We start from the raw sequence: 21,450 nt of genomic DNA, 5'->3' as shown, positions 1-21,450 counted from the left end.
CAGTCCACAAAAAAAAAAATCACTGTAAATACAATGATACAGGTAGACTGAAAGTAAAAATATGGAAAAAGACATATCATGTAAATATTCATGTTTTTAAAAAAGACTGGCTACATTACCATCAGGTAAAGTGGACCTCAGAGCAAATAAAATTACCAATAATTTCAGTAAGACAACCAAACTAAAAATCAGTAACAGAATGAGAACAGGAAAATCTCCAAATACCTAAAAAGCTGAACAACACACTACCAAACAGTCCATGAATCAAAGAGGAAAATGCAGAAGAAACGTAAAAAAATGTGTAGAACTGAATGAAAATGAAAATACAATATATAAGAACATGGGACACAGCTAAGTAGCAAGAAAGTAAATTTATAGCTCTAAATGATATATTAGAGAAAAAGGAGGTCTCAAATAAATGATGCAAAAAACACAGACACTTCACCAGAGAGGTTATACAGATGGAAAGTAGGAACATAATGGATGTTCAACATCATCAGCTATGTAAATTTAAATCACAGTGATCACTATACACCTATCAGAATGTCAAAAATAAGAAAGAGCAGTAACACCAAATGCTGGCAAGGATGTAATGAAACTGGAACACAGTGGGGGACTGCTGAGGGGAATATAAAAATGGTAGGGCGGCTCTGGAAAACGGTTAAACAGTTTGGTGGTTTTTTATAAAACTAAACATGTAACTATCAGCAACTGTACTCTTGGGCATTTATCCCAGGGAAAACAAGGTTCACAAAAACACCTGTACACAAATGGTCATAGCAGCTTTATTCGCAAAGCCAAAAACTAGGAATAACTCAGATGTCCTTCACAGGTAAATGGTTAAAGAAAATGTGGTAACAATACCACGGAGTACTCCTCAACAATAAAAAGGAACTACTGATTCATACAAAAACTTCAATTAATCCAGGGAGTTCTGAAAAAGGACAATCCCAAAAGGACATACACTATATGATACCATTTATATAGTATTTTTCAAATGACAAAACTATAGAAACGGAGAACAGATTCATAGTTGTCAGGGGTTAGGAATGGGGGGTGGGGAGAGTGGCTATAAATTAGAAACAAGACAGATACTTATGGTAATGGAACAGTTCTATATCTTGATTGTATCAGTGTCAATATTCTGGTTGTGATATTTATTGTAGTACACTTTTGCAAGATGCTACTACTGGGAGAAAATGGATAAAGGATACACCAGATCTACTGTTTCATACAACTTCACGTGAATCTGTAATCATCCCAAAATAAAGTCAAAATTTTAAAAAGCCAATAGAAAATAATTTCTACCGACAAAAATGTATTCATGATATCCAATTTCTCATGTGATGTCCACTTTTATAAGTACAACCCAAGTCCAACAAGGCAAACTAAGAGCCAAAAAATCCATCAGATTAGTAAGGACTCCAGCTCTTCCTTCAGATATTCAGGATTCAGTTACGTCTTTTCATAGAATCATGACTATTTAAGGGCTGGGTAATCTTTACAGATAACAGTAAAAGTTATCCTTTGATGTCTGAATGTTGTCTGTAACAACCTGGCCAAGTAGTGTCAATGAACAAATCTGAACAACTTCAATGAGATAAGACCCACTTCATTTTATACATTCATCATCTCTGAAAAGCTGTTAAACAAAACAGGAAGTTTCTCCTTAAGAAAATCCAAATCTAGCAGTGCCTGGGTGACTCACTTGGTTAACCTGCTCTCCCACTCCCTCTGCTGTTCCCCTCAACTCTGGTGCACGTGCGCACATGCACCTGTTCTCTGTCAAATAAATAAAATCTTTAAAAAAAATCCAAATCTATCTTTTTAACTTATAATGGCTTATAATGAAACTGTAGTATCTCTCTCACACACACACACAGCAAAATCGAATAATAAAAAAAGTTTACATTCAATTAATCACAAAATGCCCCACTACTGCTCTTAGGGAAACAGAGGTGCCTTATTCTTTTTTTAACACCCAAATGCCCAATACCTAACAGTATATATTTATTCACTGTGACTTTTTTTTTTTTTTAAAGAAAGAGAGAGATTGAGTGTGCAAGCACAAGTGGGGAGAAGAGGGAGAGTAAGAGAAAGAGAATGAGAGCAGGCTCCATGCCCACCATGGAGCCCAACATGGGCTCAATCTCATGATCCTGACATCAGGATCGGAGCCAAAAACAAGAGTCTGGCTTAACTGAGTGAGCCCCCAGGCACCCCTTCAATGTGACACTTCTTACCAATACACAGACACAGTGATTACACACATCTTCTATAATTAGAAATATCAGATCTGACCTAAAAAATTATAGCCCCAACTATAAGAAGCAGTTTGGAGAAGTCAAACACTAGCCATTAATAAATAATACTAACTTTCAAATCAAAGACTAACTGAATGGCTAACTATCATACTAGCTTAACAAAAGCATACCACTCTCAGTTCCATTATGTCTCTGCATTCATTTGGTGTCTAATCCTGAACACTTGAGGCTGAAATCAAAGAAAATTACCATCTAGAACAACAAAGTTCTACTGTGTCCTCCCCTTCTGGGTCAAAAGCTTAGAAGAATTGGGTCAATCCTAAAAACTCAAATGAATAGTTACCTAGAATTCTGGTGCCAGTCACTAAAAATTTTTAATTCCCCACCTTTCATCTTAACAGATGGTAAACTGGGACCATATCAAAGCAACTTGACTAAAGTAGGCAGCAGACCCTAAAACTCAGGTCTTCAGTTTTCTAATCCATTGTTCTTCCCAATATATCATACAGCCTCCCAACCCAAACCAGCATTTTGAACACCCAGACTAAAGAAACAACACTAAAGCCTACTTACTATGTTAGAAGGACATGTGCGTACAGCTCTTTTTCCAGTTAGAGCAGTAAGTTCTCTAGCGATCAGTTCACATTCTCTTCACCTAGTACTCTTACAATAACCAGAGAAGAATTTGAAAGAATATGTGAAGTGGTCATAGAATACCACAGACTGTGTGGTAAAAATCCATGCCATCTAAGCCTAACCAACCCAGTGGTTCTAAGGCTTTCCTTTCTCCCCAACATACTCCCATCATTAACAAATCTACCCCTCTACTCAAGAATAAGTGAACTACACTAACTGAAAATAATGGGAGTCCACAGTTGGGCTTCAAAGGGATCCATACACTCCCTGAAATCATATACAAAACGTATGCAGATACACTGACCCTAAAAGGTTTAATGGCTCCCAAGAAATAAAGTACTACTGTTATATAGCTCTAACACAAGCACTGAAAAATGAAAATATATTTTGCCATGAAATAAGTTAACACACTAAGCCCTGTACAGTTTTCAACTAATCAAGAATGCAAGTTTACCAATTTTTCCTTTCCTATAATAAAAACAAGAATAAACCGGGGGCGCCTGGGTGGCTTAGTGGGTTAAGCCGCTGCCTTTGGCTCGGGTCATGATCTCAGGGTCCTGGGATCGAGTCCCACATCGGGCTCTCTGCTCAGCAGGGAGCCTGCTTCCCTCTCTCTCTCTGCCTGCCTCTCTGTCTACTTGTGATCTCTGTCTGTCAAACAAATAAATAAAATCTTTAAAAAAAAAAATAAATAAACCAAGGAAATGAATGACTCCTGCAAATACATGATTATAAAGTAATATAAACTACAGCTACTTCTATAAACATTCGGACAGTGAATTAAGTTAGTAATCACAGAGCCTGATAATCAGTCAATAATAAAACCAAAATACGAAGGCAAAATTTACCAATTATTCCAACTGACAGTTCACAGAATATAAAATCAAGCAACTGCTATCTTAAGAAAACACACATGAACATACTTCCAACTAAGACCGTCGCGTGTTGAAGAATTTCTATTCTCAGTATCACGTATAAAAGGAGTAATAGAACCTCAAAATCAAAAGAACTTAAAAATAACCCAAATCAATCCCCTCACTAACATCTCACTATTTGAGAGAACTGTCAAACCCAAGGCAACTCATTAGAAACTATTAACATTTTCATATAGCAAACAGTAAAATTAACAAAGTATTTTAATAACTTGTATACAGTATGACCTCATTTGTGTGGGGGAGAAAAATACAGCAGAATATGCTTTTGTATGTGTTGATATAAGAAGTTACCCAATATACCTTTTATCAGTGGCTGCCTGCCATGAAATAAATGGGAGATGGTGTGGGAGGGAGATTTTCTTTTTACTGTTAACACCCTTCATGTAACTTTTCAATTTTGTACTCTGTAGAAGTATACATATTCAAAAAAAAAAAAAAAACTGTATGAAGCTATTTCCAAAGTCAAAGATAGGATCATATCTTCAATCAGAATAATGACAGTGAGAATGGAGAGAAACAGACATGAAATTTAAGATGGAGAAATGATAAGATGGGCAGACTACTAGGACTTTCTAAGTGGTTTCTGGAAAAAATAATGATTAAGTGCCATTTATTAAGATAAGAATCATCAAAGACAATGATAAATTCAGTTTGCATATGTTCAGTTTAAGGTGCCTTCAAGATGCCCAACTAAAGTAATCAAATGGCAGTCAAGTGTATGTGTAAGTTGGGGGCAGAGTGAGTAAAGAAAGTCTAGAACAGAGTCTCGGAGACGAAGATGTGGTTAAACAAAGAAAGCAAACCAGAGTGAGATGCTAGGATTCTTTTCCAGAGATTCCCCAATCTGCCTCTATCTCTACCCTCACTCCTGAACTATAGCCTTAGTTTAAACTCAACTGTCTTTCCCAAGAAGGTAATAACTTGTTTCTTGTACTGAGCACCTTCCATGCTAGGACCAATGCCAAGCACTTTCTTCCCTAACACAAATTGCAACAGCATGCCAGAAATCTATTACCACTTCCATTTTACAGATGAGAAAGCTGAGCCTCTGAAAGATGAAATAATTTGTCAAAGGATCACACATCTAGTAAGTGGCAGAAGCAGAATTCTACTCTAAAATCCATTATGTTGCTATCTAACCACCAATACTTCACAAGTAGGATCCTTTACCCTCCACTTTATCCTTCTTACTGTAGCCAATAACAGTCCCATAAAATCTACTCTGGTCATGTCAATTCCCCCTGAATGAGAGATGAATTCAATGATGTCCCAAAACATCCTATGGCCTCCTATGGCCTATAGTGATGTGAGCCTTTATGTGCTCAGTTACCTTCTCCTAACTCCACCATGACACCCTCTACTCACACTAGACTATTCACAATTCCTCAAACACCATTTAACTTCATTTACCTCCAACTGTCTGCCCTTTCCTTCCTCTTGCTAAACCTCTACTCAGGTTCGATAACCAAGATGAAATGTTACATCTTCGTGGAGTTTCCCTCACCTATGTACTTCTCCAGTCAAAATTAAATGTTCCAAAATGCTGGAAACTGTGTGGATAATTTAAACTACCCATAATCAAAAATTTTAATTGTTTTATTGGCTCTGTCATTTGAGAGCTCATAGTACTTTGCATACACAACTTTATTATTATACTTACTACAACATATGATCACTCAGTCTATACATTTTTCTCCAAAGACTATAAGGGCAGAGGCCAGGTCTTACTGTTGCCCAAAGACTTTGCGCAGTGCTTCACCCACAGCAGGTGAGCAAACATTTCAAAATCAACCAAGCAAAACCAAAGCTTTTCTAGTTCTCATTCTGATATTTGAAATTCAAAAATGTAAAACATTTTAACTACTGTATCTTAAATACAAATTTCCCCTAAATGTATAAATGACCCAGACTCAATGAACTAAGAGTCATAAAGTTCTTAGGCAAAATTATCTCTTTTGCCCCATATTATGTTAGATTCTATTACAGAATCCTTCCACAATATTAAAATACAAACTCATATATATTTCAGCTAATTATCTGTTTTCTTCTAGTTTTCCAAAGAACTAATTCTTCCATACGTCAAAAAATCAAGGCCCCAAAAATATTTACTATTAAGAAGTTATTTCTGTGGGCACCTGGGTGGCTCAGTCAATTAAGCATCTGCCTTCAGCTCAGGTTATGATCCCAGGGTCCTAGGTAGAGCTCCACACCTGGCTCCCTGCTCAGCAAGGAGCCTGCTGCTTCTCCCTCTCCCTCTGCTCCCCCCACTTGTGCTCTACCACTCTCTGTCAAGTAAATAAATAAAATCTTTACCAAAAAAAAAAAAAAAAGTTATTTTTATGTGTAATAAGGGCACTATGGCTATGTTTCAGAGACAAACTGATATATCTATGGATTAAATGGTAAGACTAATGCCTGAGATGTCTTTCAAAATAATGGGGGTGAGGGGCAAAATACAGATGAAACAAAACTGGTCATGAGTTGAAAATAGCTGAAATGGGTAATGATCAGTGATGGCTGGTTGGTTTTCTTTGCTTTTGAAAATATTGGAAATTTTCCCCAACAAACTTTTTTAAAGAAGAAAAGGATCTAATGAACATAATGCAACAGATCCATAGCCTGAAAACAACCCTTTATCTAAAAGGGTTTCTTCCACTATTGTAAATTAAAATGTATCAGATGACCTCATATAAATCTCGTAACTATAACAAAGTCCAACCTTCTTCCTGAGAATAAACTTAGCAGCAGCATCTTTTATATATTCTAACACAAAATACTTCCACAAACCTAAACTACAAAAAAAATCAGAATACATTAACAGAATGACAACAGTTTTAGCAATGTAAAAAAGTAGAGAAAAGATAGAATAAAAGAAAAAATGGATTAAAAAAAAAAGAAAGAAAATAAAACTCTGCGGCAAACAGCCCACAAATTGCCTGGGAACCCTGAAACTGTCTAAATAAGGCATCACTCCCAAGCTCTTAATTAGATCCCAAAGGTCAACCTGGGCAATAAGGGGCCCAAAAGGAAAGTTCATCAAAGAAACAGATGCTAAAGATCAAAATGAAGATTCCAGGGGTGGGCTGGGTAGCTCAATCGGTTAAGTATCTATCTGTCTCTTCATTTCAGCTCAGGTCATGATCTCAGGGTCATGAGATTGGGGTGGGGGGGCACCTGGCTCCACTCTCAGCACCTATGGAATCTGAGATTCTCTCTCTCCCTCTGCCTCTCCCTGCGTTGTGTGTGCACTCTCTCTATCAATAATAAAATCTTAAAAAAAAAAAAAATGAAGACTGCATAGTGAAAAATCACAAAGCCACCTAAAAGGCAAAGAAATAAGACCTAATAGGCACATCTCTACTTCACTCACCCCATTCTCACTTAAGGACCACCAAGTTCAAAAGTATCACAACTTGACAAGGCCTGTACAGTTATCTCAACACACACAGTAGAATAAAATCCATTTTTAATCAACCAAAATATAATTCCGGTGTACTCACTATCAGGGTGCTTACTGTATTATTTGTAAAGTAAAACATGTCTAAAAAAAAAAAAAACCATACCAGTACAGAAATCTCTGAAGTGTAAAGTTTAAATTCTCCTCTCCTCCTTACCCTAGAGTTATTTTGTACTCCAAGATGACCTTTATTTACTTACTGGGTATCCTTCCAAAACTTGGTCAGAGAACTTCTTAAACTGACCCATGAACACTCATTCAAGGATTCTAAGAATCCATACAAAGGTAAGTATTACTATAAAATGAGATCAGAGAGGGAAGAGAACACACAGCAGATTATCCTTTCAACATCTACTAAAAGCTAAAATCTGATCTTAAATCACGTTTTCCTACACAAAATTACAAGATTCCTTGCTAATACCCAAATCAAGAAACACCATGTCCAAGAAACACAATTAAGAAATAATCCTCATCCTAGTATCCATTCTACTGAGGCCCAACCTAGGGTAAAACTCTGAAACTCGATTTTACAACTGTACCAACAGTAAACTAACTGAAAATAGTAACTGAAAATCCAAGAAAGCAAGTACTGTTTTGCAGAAGCCATCAATGCCTGCCCACCTCCAGCACCACCCATCCAGAGGAAAAAAGGTCCAGTCCATAAAAGTGCTCAGGCATGAAGAGCTAACAGAGTCTTTTGTTTTTCTTTTCTGGGGTCCAGTGTTCAAAGTGTGTAATTTGTTGAAACATACCTGAAAACATGGAAAAGGCTGTCTGTAAATTAAACCAGCCCAGACACCATTCTGCAATATCTCACAAATGTAAATAAACCCATTAAACTCGCAAGTGTATTGTAAAAATTTAATTAAATAATTTAGTTTCAAGTGTCTGACAGAAAATATGTTACATAATAGAAATTCTCATTAAATATTTTAAAAAAATAAAATACATCAGAATATGGTGGGTCTCAGATGCTTTAGTTAATCTTAAACTAGCAACTATCAGTTAACTCTAATAACCTAAAATCCAAAAGCTGTTAGTTAACTTTTTAAACTCCCAAATCAGGAATACACAGTCCAAGAATAGTTAAATCTAACAGTGAGAGACCTGAGGAGGACATGAGCCAGGACAGGACTCTGCAAAGGCAATGTTTCTCCTGTCTTTACTTCAGTCAGCCCTGGAATGTGTCAGGTAGGACAAGGGGTTTTAGACACCAAGTTTTCACTGTTGAAATGAATGATGGTCAAGTTAATGTGACTTGGCTAGAAATACTGTAAAGGCACCTCCACCTTTGTACAAACAGGGTCTAAGAATCCACAAACCCAGGATCCTAATACTCTATACAGTGTAAGTTTAACTCTATGAGTCCCATTCAGCCCTGTGTTCCACTGGGACTAGGTAATTCTGGGATATCGCTACATGTGCCTCCAATGCACATTTCCAGCAAGGTTCTTGTTAGACTACCTAAAAAGACAAAGACCTGGGACTTCACAAGCTTCCCGAGCAGGTTCCAGTGACTGCCTTTGTGTCTGCTTGCTAATCAATGTTTCTATGGTTAGCCAAAAAGACAAACAGCCATTCTAACTTGTTAAACTGACCCTTATCATAAACTTTCAGGACACTTTACACTATTCTTCTGGCACTGACATTCCTATGCTATATCATTCTCATACTTATCTCACTCCTCTTAAGGAGCTTAAGTTTTCAGTGCAGGCAAGGGATATCTATATTATCTTCATATTCCCTGCATAGAAGGCTTGCATTTAATGTAGTCAATGTTTGCTGCTCTAATGTACTGTTAACAATACGGAAAACTGATACAATTACATGTAAAGCTTCACTTAGAGTACATAAAACTATCAATTTTGCCTTCATTAAATAAATTCCATTAATTAACTAGTCTACAAATAAATACATGTGGGCCCTAAATAACCTAATCATCATTTCAATTCTTAGACAGTCTGGTGATGTTTTTGTAACATAAATTAGCTCTCTGGATACCACATTTCAAAAATAATATTAATAATGCACAGTATTATCAGTCATTAACATCAGTTTCAAAAAGCTCAAAGGATCACATTGAGTTTCAAAGTAAAAATAAACTTAACAAAAACCCTTTCAAATCTGCAAAAGAATACTGGCACTATACAAATAAAAACTAGATGTTACATAATCAAGTCAGAGTAAGATTTTTTTACTCCATAGTTAGCCAAGCACTGAAGCTTCACTTTAAAACAAGTGGCCCGTCACTCCACTTTACCACCTAAGTCACAAAAACCTGTATCTCAGGCAGTTTTTCTTAACCTAAAATATCTAGAGGTGGCAGTCAAATGTTCCCTAGTCATTTCAACTTGTAATTGACTCCACAGAAAGAGCCATCCAGTGAAAAAGGCCAAACCTTGAATACCTGCTTGTATTTTCCTGCAGTTCTAATTTGTGCACAGATATGCGAACATTTCTGTAATCTTTCTATAGCTTTTATTACCAGCGATGTAGCAAAATTTTAGGAAATATGTAGTAATGGCATGAGACCTTCTCCAGGTAAACAATGACGATCATTACTTACAAGACAACTTTCCAAACAAGAAAATACTTTTTATAAACACATGAAATTAAAAACTTAATTTTCAAACACAAAGCATGACATTATTCTGTGGTTACTTTTGTAATCCAAACACTAAACCTTCTTATATCCCTTTAAGTGCCTATAAACAAACAAACAACAACAACAAAAAGAACATAATACAGAATAATTTTAAACATCATCAACCTCGGGGCACCTGGGTGGCTCAGTGGGTTAAAGCCTCTGCCTTCCGCTCAGGTCATGATCCCAAGGTCCTGGGATCGAGCCCCGCATCGGGCTCTCTGCTCAGCGGGGAGCCTGCTTCCCCCTCTTTCTCTGTCTGCCTCTCTGCCTACTTGTGATCTCTGTCAAATAAATAAAAAAAAATTTTTTTTAAAAATCATCAATCTCTAAGTACTATAGTATAAATAAGGTACCTCTAGAACTGACCTAGTAATTTTCCCCTACCATCTACATGTAAGCAAACCAAATTTAGAAAAATATATATGCCTTAGTGGATTTTAAACTACCATTACCGAAAAAATTTTAAATGCCAACTATTTTAATACTAATTATTTCCTAGGGAAAAAAGAACACACATTTCCAAATGGTAAACAACCCATCAGTTCTTCTAGGTATTCTACATAACCCTTTTACTGATTAACAGAATTATTAAAAAAAGTTCCAATGAAAGTACTCAGGACAAACTTAAAATGGATGTAAACATACTTCAAAATGAACAACTATGTACTTTAGCAATAGCGCCCCGACACAGGTAAGATTCCCAGCCCTTTAGCATTGTATTACTATAAATATGACTTATAGTATTACTATATTTATTCTTCCTATATTTACTTATACTATTACTATTTATTCTTCCTATATTTATGTATATATTGCTATGATGCTTCAATGCAAATCCTTACCCAACTGAAAAAAAGATTAAGCCGAAGTATTTTCAAAAATGCACTTAAAAAGTCTACATAATTTGTTCAAATGTTTTATTTAATACTTTTCAATAACTCCACTGTAATTAAAAATGCGAGAATCTTGAATTATTATGTTACCAAAAGATTAATGATCAGCATTAATTCAAAGAGCAAATGGTCGAGATCATGCTGTATTCAAAAACTCTGATTAAGCAACACTCGGTGTTTACAATTTTTAAAGATATTTTTAAAGATATTACTACAAAAATATATACCATATTATTAATTTATTTTTCTAATCCCAAACCCCAAGCATTATATATCAAATGGCAATCATACAAACAGAAATTCCTTTAAGGAATTTAATATAAATGAATCTTACAAAACAGAGACTAAAAGAAATCAGCAGTTTGGATAAAGTATTGTCACACCTGGAAAGGGAACATACAAGTTTAGGGGCAAGTAAGAGACACTTATGTTTAAAACTTTCCAAAGCTTCTAGGTCGAGAGTTATTTTTTCTTATACCCACAAAATCTGAATTTTAAAACTTGAAAGAAGATCCAATAAAACATACAGGATTGAAAACAAGTAGTAATTAGCTAAGTTTCTGTCAGAAATAAAACAGTTCTACAAGGTGCAGACCAAATTTGTTGGGGGGTGGAAGACTGGCAGTAAGAACCCCGGAGTCATTCAATTCCATTACCTGCCCTCAGGTAAGTAGCCTGAACCAACCCCAACAAAAAAAAAAAAAAAAAGAACTCTTGTTTTTTTAAGACTTTCAGAGAGTAAAAATTCTGAAACCAACACAGCTCAACATTACACACACACACACACACACACACACGTGTCTGTTGTTCCCCAGGACTGTTCAAAACGTGGGTGAAGCTAAATAATTCAGTACTTCCAGCAGCAGGACCCCAGCTCATTCATTCTACTCAGAATCCAATTGGAACACAAGGTGTGAACCTATATAATGTCAAGCTTTACATTACACATTTCACTGGTATGTTCAGGCTCACAAGAACTGCATGAGGTTGCAAGTACATACTCTAGAATGTTTTAATGTTAAGGCTAATGAGTCTTGACCTAAATAGGTAGGACCTCACAAACACCAAGTCTGAAGTAATAAAGATTATTTTTTTTCTTCCCCTCAACGAAATACTCAGTAATTCATCAGATTATCCAGTATTTTATAAAGCCTTAATTCTTCCCCAAAATATAATTAAACTTCACAAGTTTCTCATTTATAACATGTTACTGTATTCGAACATCTAGAAAGTAATGCATACTTTCACAGAAGATATTTGAAAACCTTGAGTTCTTTAACATTTAAACACAATAGCGCATAATAACTGCAGGGTTCAACATTACAATCTGAAATCCAATGTTAAGCACCATCCGCTGTGAATCTACTAAATACAAGCATCCTGAGACACGAATTCATCAACTTGCATTTTACACATTATCCACATGAAACCTCAGATTCCATTTATTTCCTCTTTACCGTAAAACAAAAGCAATAGATTCGGCCAAACTTTTCCAAATGTGTCACCTTTGCAAACCATTTTACAAACCCCAAGTCAGACTGGTAATAATCAGTCCAAAATAAAGTGATGCTCCTTATATTTAAACATTTTATTTAATCTTTTTAAATGACAACACTGACAGCAGTCAATTATTTTTAGTATCTTAAGTACTAAGAAAAAAATCTTCAAGGCTTTAATTATTGAAGCTTAAGTCATTTCAGAGCTAGTCCCTACTCATTTTTCCAGTGATAATTTTAATGAAACCAATGAATACCTACATCGCCAAAGTTTAATTCAAGTTTTCTCTATCAGTCAAAGGCACTAGGCTTACTGAAAAGGATTATTTCTGTTTAGCTTTCTCGTCATTATTTGTGATTGAAACCCCTTACACTTAGTTACTTTGTAACAAAAACAAGTTAATTACAGATAAAAGGAATTAGGAACTCTTCTAAACCAAACTACAGACAAAAACTGAGAACAACTAAAAAAAATCAACTTAAGAATAAAAACCTAGGCTTTAGTCATTTCAAACTTCCTTCTCAATTCTAACAATAAGGCTAGGTGTCAAACGCAAAGCTACTGATTTCAGCTTGGAAAAGAAAATGTCTAACGGATGCAACACCTATCGCACACACTCCAAGTTTCACGGTCCCAATTAAGAAAGCGTACAAATATCATTTCAGTCATATTTTGGTCAGGAGAGACAAACTGATGCTGACAGATCGAGACTCCACAGCCTTTGTTCAAAAGCTTACGGATGGGCAACTAAATGTGCTACAGGTTGATAAGCATTTACCAGGCTTATGAATGCTGCTTCCAAGCTTGACAAAGATACAAGAATTCTATATGCAAATCATCTTGGACAATTTTCATTAAACACCATCGAGCTACACACTCCGAAGGAGAGGCCTATTCATCGCTACTATTTATTTCCATGTTTACCTCTCCTCCCTCCCCCCAAGCCCCCCCCTTCACTTTCTCCTCCCACCCTGTCCCGCCATCTTGGGCCGATAGGAGCAGCCATTACTTAACTAAATGACAGTGCCAACAACTTTCCACACAAATAAACAGAGACTACACCCCGAATCCCCCCTAGCCTCCCCGGTCAGACACACAGGAAACGAGACTCCAAGAAGAAAGCACACTTAAAAATAACTGCAGAATTTCTATGGCAGAAAGACCCAAAAAGTAAACAAGTCACCTAACTTCAGGTAAAACACCCAGCAGTTGAGATGCATGTCAACAGCCCAATGCAAACTCTTTAAGGCCCTAAACTACGTGCAACTTCCCCCTTCTGGGAGCAGGGACCCAGGAAAGCCCAAAAGGTTTGGTTAACCGTAGACATTATTAACAGCCTGCCTGAAGCAAAAGAATAAAAACCACGGGAGGCAAGTAAGTCAGAAATTTGGGGAAATCGGCACACATTTACGATCCCTTGACACTTAACAGGCACCTCGGAGATCATCGGTCTACTTCCAAAAAGCCGTAAAATGAGAGGCGATTTTGTCGACCCGGTTGAGCTCGGCCCCAAAGCGTTACTGCCTCTGTTCCTCCAGCTACAAGAGGAGAGAGCGATTTCGCAAGGGTACAAGCGAGGTATCCCAGGGTGGGGGAGAGCAAAGGCAGGAAATAGTTTTCCGGAAGCCCCTCGGCCATCGTTCGTGGCCACAATGAACGCCGGTCGGGCCGCGCGGCCCGGGGCGAGCCAGGCGCCGGCCGGGGAGCCCGTGTCCGCGCTCCGGCCCGCGGGCTGCCTTACCTTGCCCAGTAGGGCCTTCGTCCTGGCGCCATCTTCATGAAACCTCACGAACCCGAAAAGGCGGCTGTGGGGAGAGAGACACGCGGCTCGTTAGAGCTCGGGGAACGCCACCGATCCACCCCTTCCCGAGCCCGAGGCCCCGGCGGCGGCGGCTACCGCAGAGAGCGCCAAGCCGAGGTGCCCGCCCCGCCGCCGCCAGAGGCAAGCCGCGCTCGGGCTTCTCTGGAGAGCGGCGCCAGCCCGTCCGGAGCCGACCGGGCGGGTGACGGCGGCCCGTACCTGTCCAGTCCGCCGAGCGCCTCCCTCTCCTCGGCTGTCAGGCTGGGGGACGCCTCCTCGCTCTCGCCGCTCGCTTTTCCCGCCGCCATTTTCTTTTCCTCATCACCGAAAGCGGCGGCGGCAGCGGCGGCGGTAGCGAGCGACACTCCGCAGGATTTCATGGAAACGCAGCGAATTCACAACTCCAACGCCGACACCCCCCCGGGCCGGGACCCGCAACGACGCCCACAGTCTCCGCTCGGGACCGGCACACCAACTTTATCGCCGCCTCCTCCTCCGCCGCGGACGGCAGCGACGAAAAATCCCAACGCGGCGGCGGTGAAGGCGGCGGCGGCAGGGGCTGCGGAGCCCCCGGGTCGGCAGCGGCGGCGGCTCGGCTGTAGGGTCACATCGCGGGGGCGGGCGGGGGACAGCCACAGGCGGGGACGGCGGGAACGGCCGGAGCGCGCGGGACTGGGGGGTAAGGGGGGGATTCGTAGGAGACACAAACTTCCCCGGCACCAGCACAAAGTTGTTGTAATTGTGTCACACAGCGAACCCCACGCCGCCGCCGTGACCCCCCCTCCGCGCCCGGGCAGCGCCGCCAATCGGCGCTGCCCGCTCGCCTCACGTGACCTTTGTTGACTCACGTCAGCCGTGGCTCCACTTAACTTGCTAGCTGCCGAACCCCGCCCACCGAGGCCGCCACCGACGGGGAGCCGGACGCAGGCCAATTCTGGCCGGTGGTTGGCTGCTGGGCCCGTCTGTCGGGGGGAAAGGGTTGTCACCAACAGGCAGCAGGCAGATAGGTTGTGCTAGTTAAATACACTGGGGCAGAGAATGGAGGGTCCGGGCCGTGTCACCTCGGGAGCCGCGGCGGGATGGGGCGGGAGGGTGGGGGGGCGGCAGGGGGGTGGAGGGGCGGCGGGGGGGGAGGGGAGCGGTGGGGAAGGGCGAGGTCCGGCACCGCCCGAGGCGGGCGTGAGCAGTAGCGAGGACGCCATGGACGGCCTTTGCCTGCCGGAGAGTTCGGCGGTAGGCCTAGACCACGGCCTCTGCTGTCCCGCGCTCCGGGGGGTCCCGGGCTTCACTGGGCTTGGTAAGGGTCGCCTCGCCGGGTGGCGGCGCACGGCCCCTGACCGCCGCCCTCCGAAGAAGGCGCACACTTTTGGCACCGCTGGAAATAATGGCCTCCGAGAAGAGCGCGCTCCGGGAGCGGCTGCCGGCCCCAGCCCGGCGGCTCGGGCGCCGCCCTAAGCCAGGCCTGCGCTCCCTGCCCCGATCCCCTCACTCGAGCGGAAAGTGAAGGGGGAAAGTCTTCCTGACCCCCGGCCGGAGGGAATGAAGAGTCGCCCATGGGGTCTGGCTCACCGATCACGGCTCCCCACCGCCAAAGGTCTGTTGGCGGCACTTTGGGGCCAAATTTTCGTACTACCTGAGTTTTGTTAGTGGTAGTTCGTTATGATACTGCAAGAAAATGACAGTTGTTAAGCAGATCTCCAGAATGTTGGTTTCGCTTGCTGTTGCTGATCTCAGGGGGTCCTTCATGGAAGAGTTGGGGCTGCTTGTAGACAGGCCTAAGGGAAGACGTAGTTAAGATCCTCATCACAGCTTGCAACCCAGTAAAGCCTTTTCTACCCCCCAACAACATGCCTTTAGACAACAGTAACAGTTTCTTGTTCTGACCGTATCTTAGATGTGAATAAATGTCACTAGTCTGGTTTTCAATCCGAAGTGTAATTGGGAGAAAAAGAAAATGTGCCTTTAGTCCGTTACTCTTTTCAAAAGACAAATTTAGTAAGGTATGTCTCATATAATAGATCTGTTACAAGGCACACCTCCAGTCTTCAGAGATAGGAAAAGATTAATTCATGGACATCCGATGGCAAGGTTTTCTTTATAAACATGGGCTCTTTTCTATTTTTTAATAACCAATAGACATGATACATTTAACTTGGATTTCAAAATACAAGGAAGACAATTCAGTGCTGACTCAGTAATCCTAGCAGTATTCAGTGAGAAGCTATAGAAATCCCAACTGATTTTGCACACAGACACGGTTTTAAATTGTTCCCCTGAGACCAGTAACTAGACTAACAAACTGTAGTTTCATATAGATTATATTTCATGTTTAATTACTTTCTCTGAAACACCTCTTCCATTCTTTGTGGTATTCTATTTTATTTGAATGAGTATAGAGAGCCAAATGTTTTCTACAGCTAAATTAACACATGCATTGTTAACTTTGTCACAAACATGACCTTCAAAGCCTGGGAGATTTTGACACCAGGATCTTCCCTCTCCACGCACACACTTAGACTTGCACAAGCACAGATAAAATTCAGCCAGCATTTGGCCATCTTCCTGGAGCTGGCGGTTCTTGGCTCAAGCCCTTAAGAATTATAAGGCTACCACCCCAAGTCCCTCAAAACCTTTCCCACCACATGATTATGACTAGATAATAGAATTGCACTGAGTGGATACAGTGGATGGTGTTGGAGTGACACAGACCTGGACTCAAATCCTTACTGCACAGGCTGTGTGACCTTGAGAAGATTACTTACCAACTAAGCTGGAACCATGTCTAGTCCAACTATAGAACTCCATCCTCCATTATGAAGCATGAAACAACTTTTATACAGTAACATCAATCTTTATATCACTATGTAATTTTTTAGATCTCAAATAGCTTATAATGTGTCAAATAAGTGTATATACAATAGCTATGAAACCTCCAAGGTTTAAGTCCTCATTGAAGAGAGAAGTGGTGAAATTAATGATTGTGTGATTATTTCTATGTAAAATGAATCTGAAAACCCATATGGAAGGCAGAGAGGTTGAGCCAGAGCATGAGCTATGAAATCATACAGCTCTAGGTTCGAATCCTAACTCTACCACTTGATAGCTGGGTAACCTTACACAAGTTAGTCTACTTTGAGCTTCAGTGCCCGCATCTGTGAAAAAGGAAATATATCCACTTTGCAATATTATTTTGAATATTAAATGCCATAAGGTAGGTAAAGTGCCAGATACATAATATACATTCAAAGACCTCAAAGGAAAAAAGGAAGGGAGGGAGTGAGAAAGGAAGGAAGGTAGGTTGGAATTTCCAAAATCCTTTCTTGCTTTCACATACTGGATTCTAAATGTATTGATCACCACTTTACCAATCACTGCTTCCTTACCCTCCCTGACCTCTCTATAAACCCAACACATAGTTTTAATCCGCATTTTACTTAAAGCATATAATACCAATATTGCTACACCCCCCCTTTATTCTAAAATTAAACCTCATATCACAACTGATTCTTATTTCATAATTCTAACTTAATACACTGGGAGCAGGGGAGAGTAATTTGAATTTACCAAGTTAATATGACTAATATATGCATAGGTAAATCAACATTTTAAAATTATATAAATTTGTGTCATGCTGAGTCCGATTATGGACTAATTAGTGTATAATTTGTAGTTAATACTTATGTAAGTACCATCAATTAATATCAGAGAAGCCTATTCAATTATAGGAAAACAAATTCAACTTTCCTTCAAAGAACTACATACTTAACCTGAAACATTTAGAAATATGTAGTTCATAATGTTAGTGTCACGTAACCCATACAGATAAAAAGTCAAAAGAATTTACCAGCTCTTCCCATACTTACTGGTGATTACCCAACTGACATCCAAACACATTGATGACAAAAATAAATACAGAGTAAGGGTTGAGGGGAGACAAGGAACCAAGTACAGACAGGCTTTTAGTTATTACAAAAACTTCAGTTGTCAAAATAGTTTTGGGACTTCTAAATGAAATCAGGACTACCCATACCCACCAGGAACCTAGATTTCTACCCTCACCAGGCTGTAAAGAGACACCTCAAATCACCACGACCACCCCACTGGGGAGGCTAGACTTCCACTCCAAACCAACAGAAATGAGGTATCACTACCTCCCTGCTGAGTTGGTGTGAGAGGAGGCCTACTACCAGTGGTAACTAGGCTACCGCTCCCCTAGTATGGATAGAAGCAAAGTGGGGGGCCCTAAAGAGGTACTGCCCTGTCTCCCAGCCAGGGTGATATCAATGGAGACCTACTGGGGAGCCAGAACAACCATCCATATCCAGCAGTAACAAGAAGACCTTCCCCTTCCCCCCCCAATCAACCAAGGTTGAGTAAGGAACCTTCTCCCACCCCTACCCGAAAGTGATAAGGCAGTGCTTTCCCTTCCCCGACCAGAATGATGCTAGAAGAGGCCTGCTAAAACAGAAGATTTAAATGAGATCCAGAGTCTCATAATACCAAAAATGTCCAGGTTTCAACCAAAAATCCTTTGTACCAAGAACCAGAATAATCGGAGCTTAATTAGGAAATACAATCAACAGATGAGAACACTGAGGTAAATCAGATGTTCAAATTATCTGACAAGGATTTTAAAGCAATCATCATGAAAATGTTTCAATGAGCAATTACAAAGCCACTTGAAACAAATGAAAAACCAGAAAATCACAACCGAGAAATAGGAAGTTTCAGCAAAGAAATAGAAGATACGAAGAAGAACCAAATGGAAATTTTAGAACTGAAAAATATAGTAGCCAAAATAAAAACCTAATGTATGGGTTCAACATCAGAATGGGAGGGATAGAGAAAATCAGTGAAAGTCAAGACAGAACAATAGAAATTACCCAGTCTTAACAACAGAGAGAAAATAGGCTGAAAAAATAGTAATAAACAGAGCCTCAAGGATCTGTGAGACTGTAACAAAAGATCTAACACTTGTGTTGTTAGAGTCCCAGAAGGAGAAGAAGAAAAGGTCAGGGCCCAAAAAGTATGCAAAGAAATAATGGCTGAAAATTTCTCAAATTGACATGGTCCCTATCCTGAGCTCTTACTTGGAGAATTGTATAAATAAATTCTATACTACAATGCACAATGATGAGTGCTATAAGCTTCGCCAGAATTTCTGTGGATGCTCACGGAAAAGGCATCTTTATCAGCTTAGAGGGACCAAATAAAGCTCCTAGCAAACAGACAATGAATTAGTAGGAAATGGGGGGGTGGGTGTAGAGCTGTGTGTGTTCCAGCCAGAGGCAGCAACATATCTGCAAAATCACAGAAGCCTAAGAATGTGAGAGCTCTGATAACTTCAAGAAGCTGAGACCAAAAAGGTAAGGAAAGAACTGGGAGTTGAAATTGAAAAATTAGAAAAGCATACTCAAGAATCATACCAATGCTTATAGTGATTTTAGGCATCGAAAGAATAACTGTGGATTTGCTATTGGTGTTAGTGCTGTTGCATTAAACAAGATTTCCTTTCACCTGGGCTGAGCAGTAGGCACCAACCTCAATGAATATTGGCTAGCCAACTGGTCTAGCCCTTTTGCTAGACTGGGGGTCAGAAAACTATACCCTACAGGCCAAAACCAGCCTGCCACCTGTATTCGTATAGCTACTTCATCATGCATTAAAATTATATGAAATTCAAATTTGGCTGTCCATAAATAAAGTTTTATTAGAACACAGTCATGCTTACTCATTTATGTATTATCTATGGCTACATTCACAAAACAGATAGTTGCGACAGAGAATGTATGTGGTAGTCTCATCACTTCCCACTGCTGCTTAGTGCCCTACATATCACAGTACTGCTGTTACAGCTTGGCAGTGTTTCAAGTGCCATGCGTATAACACCATTACATTATTTTTTGAATCATCAGTACACGTCTATCTTGTCAAAACAAGAAAAAAGAGAAAAATGGACTCCAGATAAGCTGTTAAGGCCCAGTAGAGTGTGGATGGTTTTGTTGTAAATTTGATGGCAAAGCATTTATTATATATGTCAATGTTATTAGGCTACACTCATCACAATAGTCCCAACTGATAGGAAAGCAACAGTGAGAACAATTAGAGAATTTAAAACAGAATATTTCATCACAGCAGAATTCCTTTGCCAACATAAAAAATGAAAAGGAGACTGCAACCAAAGTCATTTTCTGAGTGGCTCCTTTCTTAGCCAAACAAGGAAAGCTGTTTAATTAAATTGTGTTTGATTGCACCAGCCAAAGTAACGTGCCCAGAGAAAATAAATTTAAGGCTATTAACCTTTCAGCTTTGAACAGTTGCTTAAAGTGTTGAGGACACTGGGAGCAACATCAGTAGTCAACTGAAAAACAAGGCAATTATCTAAGTGGGTTTTCCTTGGCTCTCTGTGAGTTAGGGAATATGGATACTACTCAAATTATTACTTATTTGAGGAGTCAATGCCCTGTTTGAAGTGACTGAAACATTAGCCTCAGCTTTCAAAGCAGCTGAAAAGCACTAATACCCTACAACATGAAGTAGAACCTGCTAAGATGTGTTACAACTGGTGGTAACAAAAATAAGTGTGAAGCAGAAAAATGCTTATTTGAACAAATTACAAAGTTGGTGAGATGTAAGTTGTTTAAACCCTATGGCTATTCACTGTATTACTCATTGGTAATTACTCTGTGATAATATTTGAATTTAGCATGTGTTACTGAACCAGCATTGTCCCCAGTAACTTCATTCATACTCATGAACTTAACCATCATCCATTCTGTGAATTTTTATCAGAAGTAAAAACTGAGTATCCTGACTTGCCCTACCACAGAGCAGTTCAATGTCTTAGCAGTGGCAAAGTTCTTCTGTGCTCTTTGGAGCTCAAGACCAAAATTGAGAACTTTTGAATAAGGAGAACAGCCCTCAAACCCTATTATCAACCTATGACTTGCTTTGGAAACTAGCTTTTGCTGAAGGCTTGGTAATAGGTCTCGCCGAACTTCACCACTTCCAAGGTAAAACAACACTTACACAACAGTAAAGTCATTTTGATGAAAAATAACATTGCCCAAACTACAAGTACTGTCAAGCCACTTTCTATAGTTCCATGCTATCGAAACTTAAAATAAGAAGCAAATTATCTATTCCTATACAAATTTGCAGCACATGTATTTTCCAAGTTCAAGCGACAGTTCCAAGAGACCTCAATTTTTCAGACCTCGATGAAAGCGCAAAGGAAATGTCTGTATTTCAAAATTCATTTAATGGCGCCAATTGAGTAGTTTCTACCTAACTATCATTTGGAAGTGATTAACTGCAATG

The 21,450-nt window shown here is 39.8% G+C and overlaps 1 protein-coding gene across 13 annotated transcripts in view; it reads right to left on the bottom strand.

Moving 5' to 3' along the window:
- The window catches only part of KDM6A (lysine demethylase 6A), a 207,543-nt gene extending 192,684 nt beyond the window's left edge, over positions 1–14,859 (bottom strand). For 5 of the 13 annotated variants that reach the window (XM_032842458.1, XM_032842460.1, XM_032842459.1 and 2 more), the window contains exons 1-2: positions 14,350–14,854; positions 14,071–14,134 (exon numbers count right to left, since the gene is read on the bottom strand). In XM_032842458.1, the coding sequence (XP_032698349.1) occupies positions 14,071–14,134; positions 14,350–14,510 (225 nt within the window). In that variant the 5' untranslated portion in view covers positions 14,511–14,854. Of the gene's footprint in view, positions 1–14,070; positions 14,135–14,349 lie in introns of all 13 variants that reach the window. The other 8 variants (XM_032842455.1, XM_032842457.1, XM_032842461.1 and 5 more) reach the window with 3 other exon arrangements.
- Positions 14,860–21,450: the final 6,591 nt, after the last annotated feature.

The sequence above is a fragment of the Lontra canadensis genome, unplaced genomic scaffold (genome assembly GCF_010015895.1).
Source record: "Lontra canadensis isolate GAN:19392208 unplaced genomic scaffold, GSC_riverotter_1.0 scaffold131, whole genome shotgun sequence".
In the NCBI taxonomy this organism is placed as follows: Eukaryota; Metazoa; Chordata; class Mammalia; order Carnivora; family Mustelidae; genus Lontra; species Lontra canadensis.
This window is presented reverse-complemented; position numbering and strand designations above follow the sequence as displayed.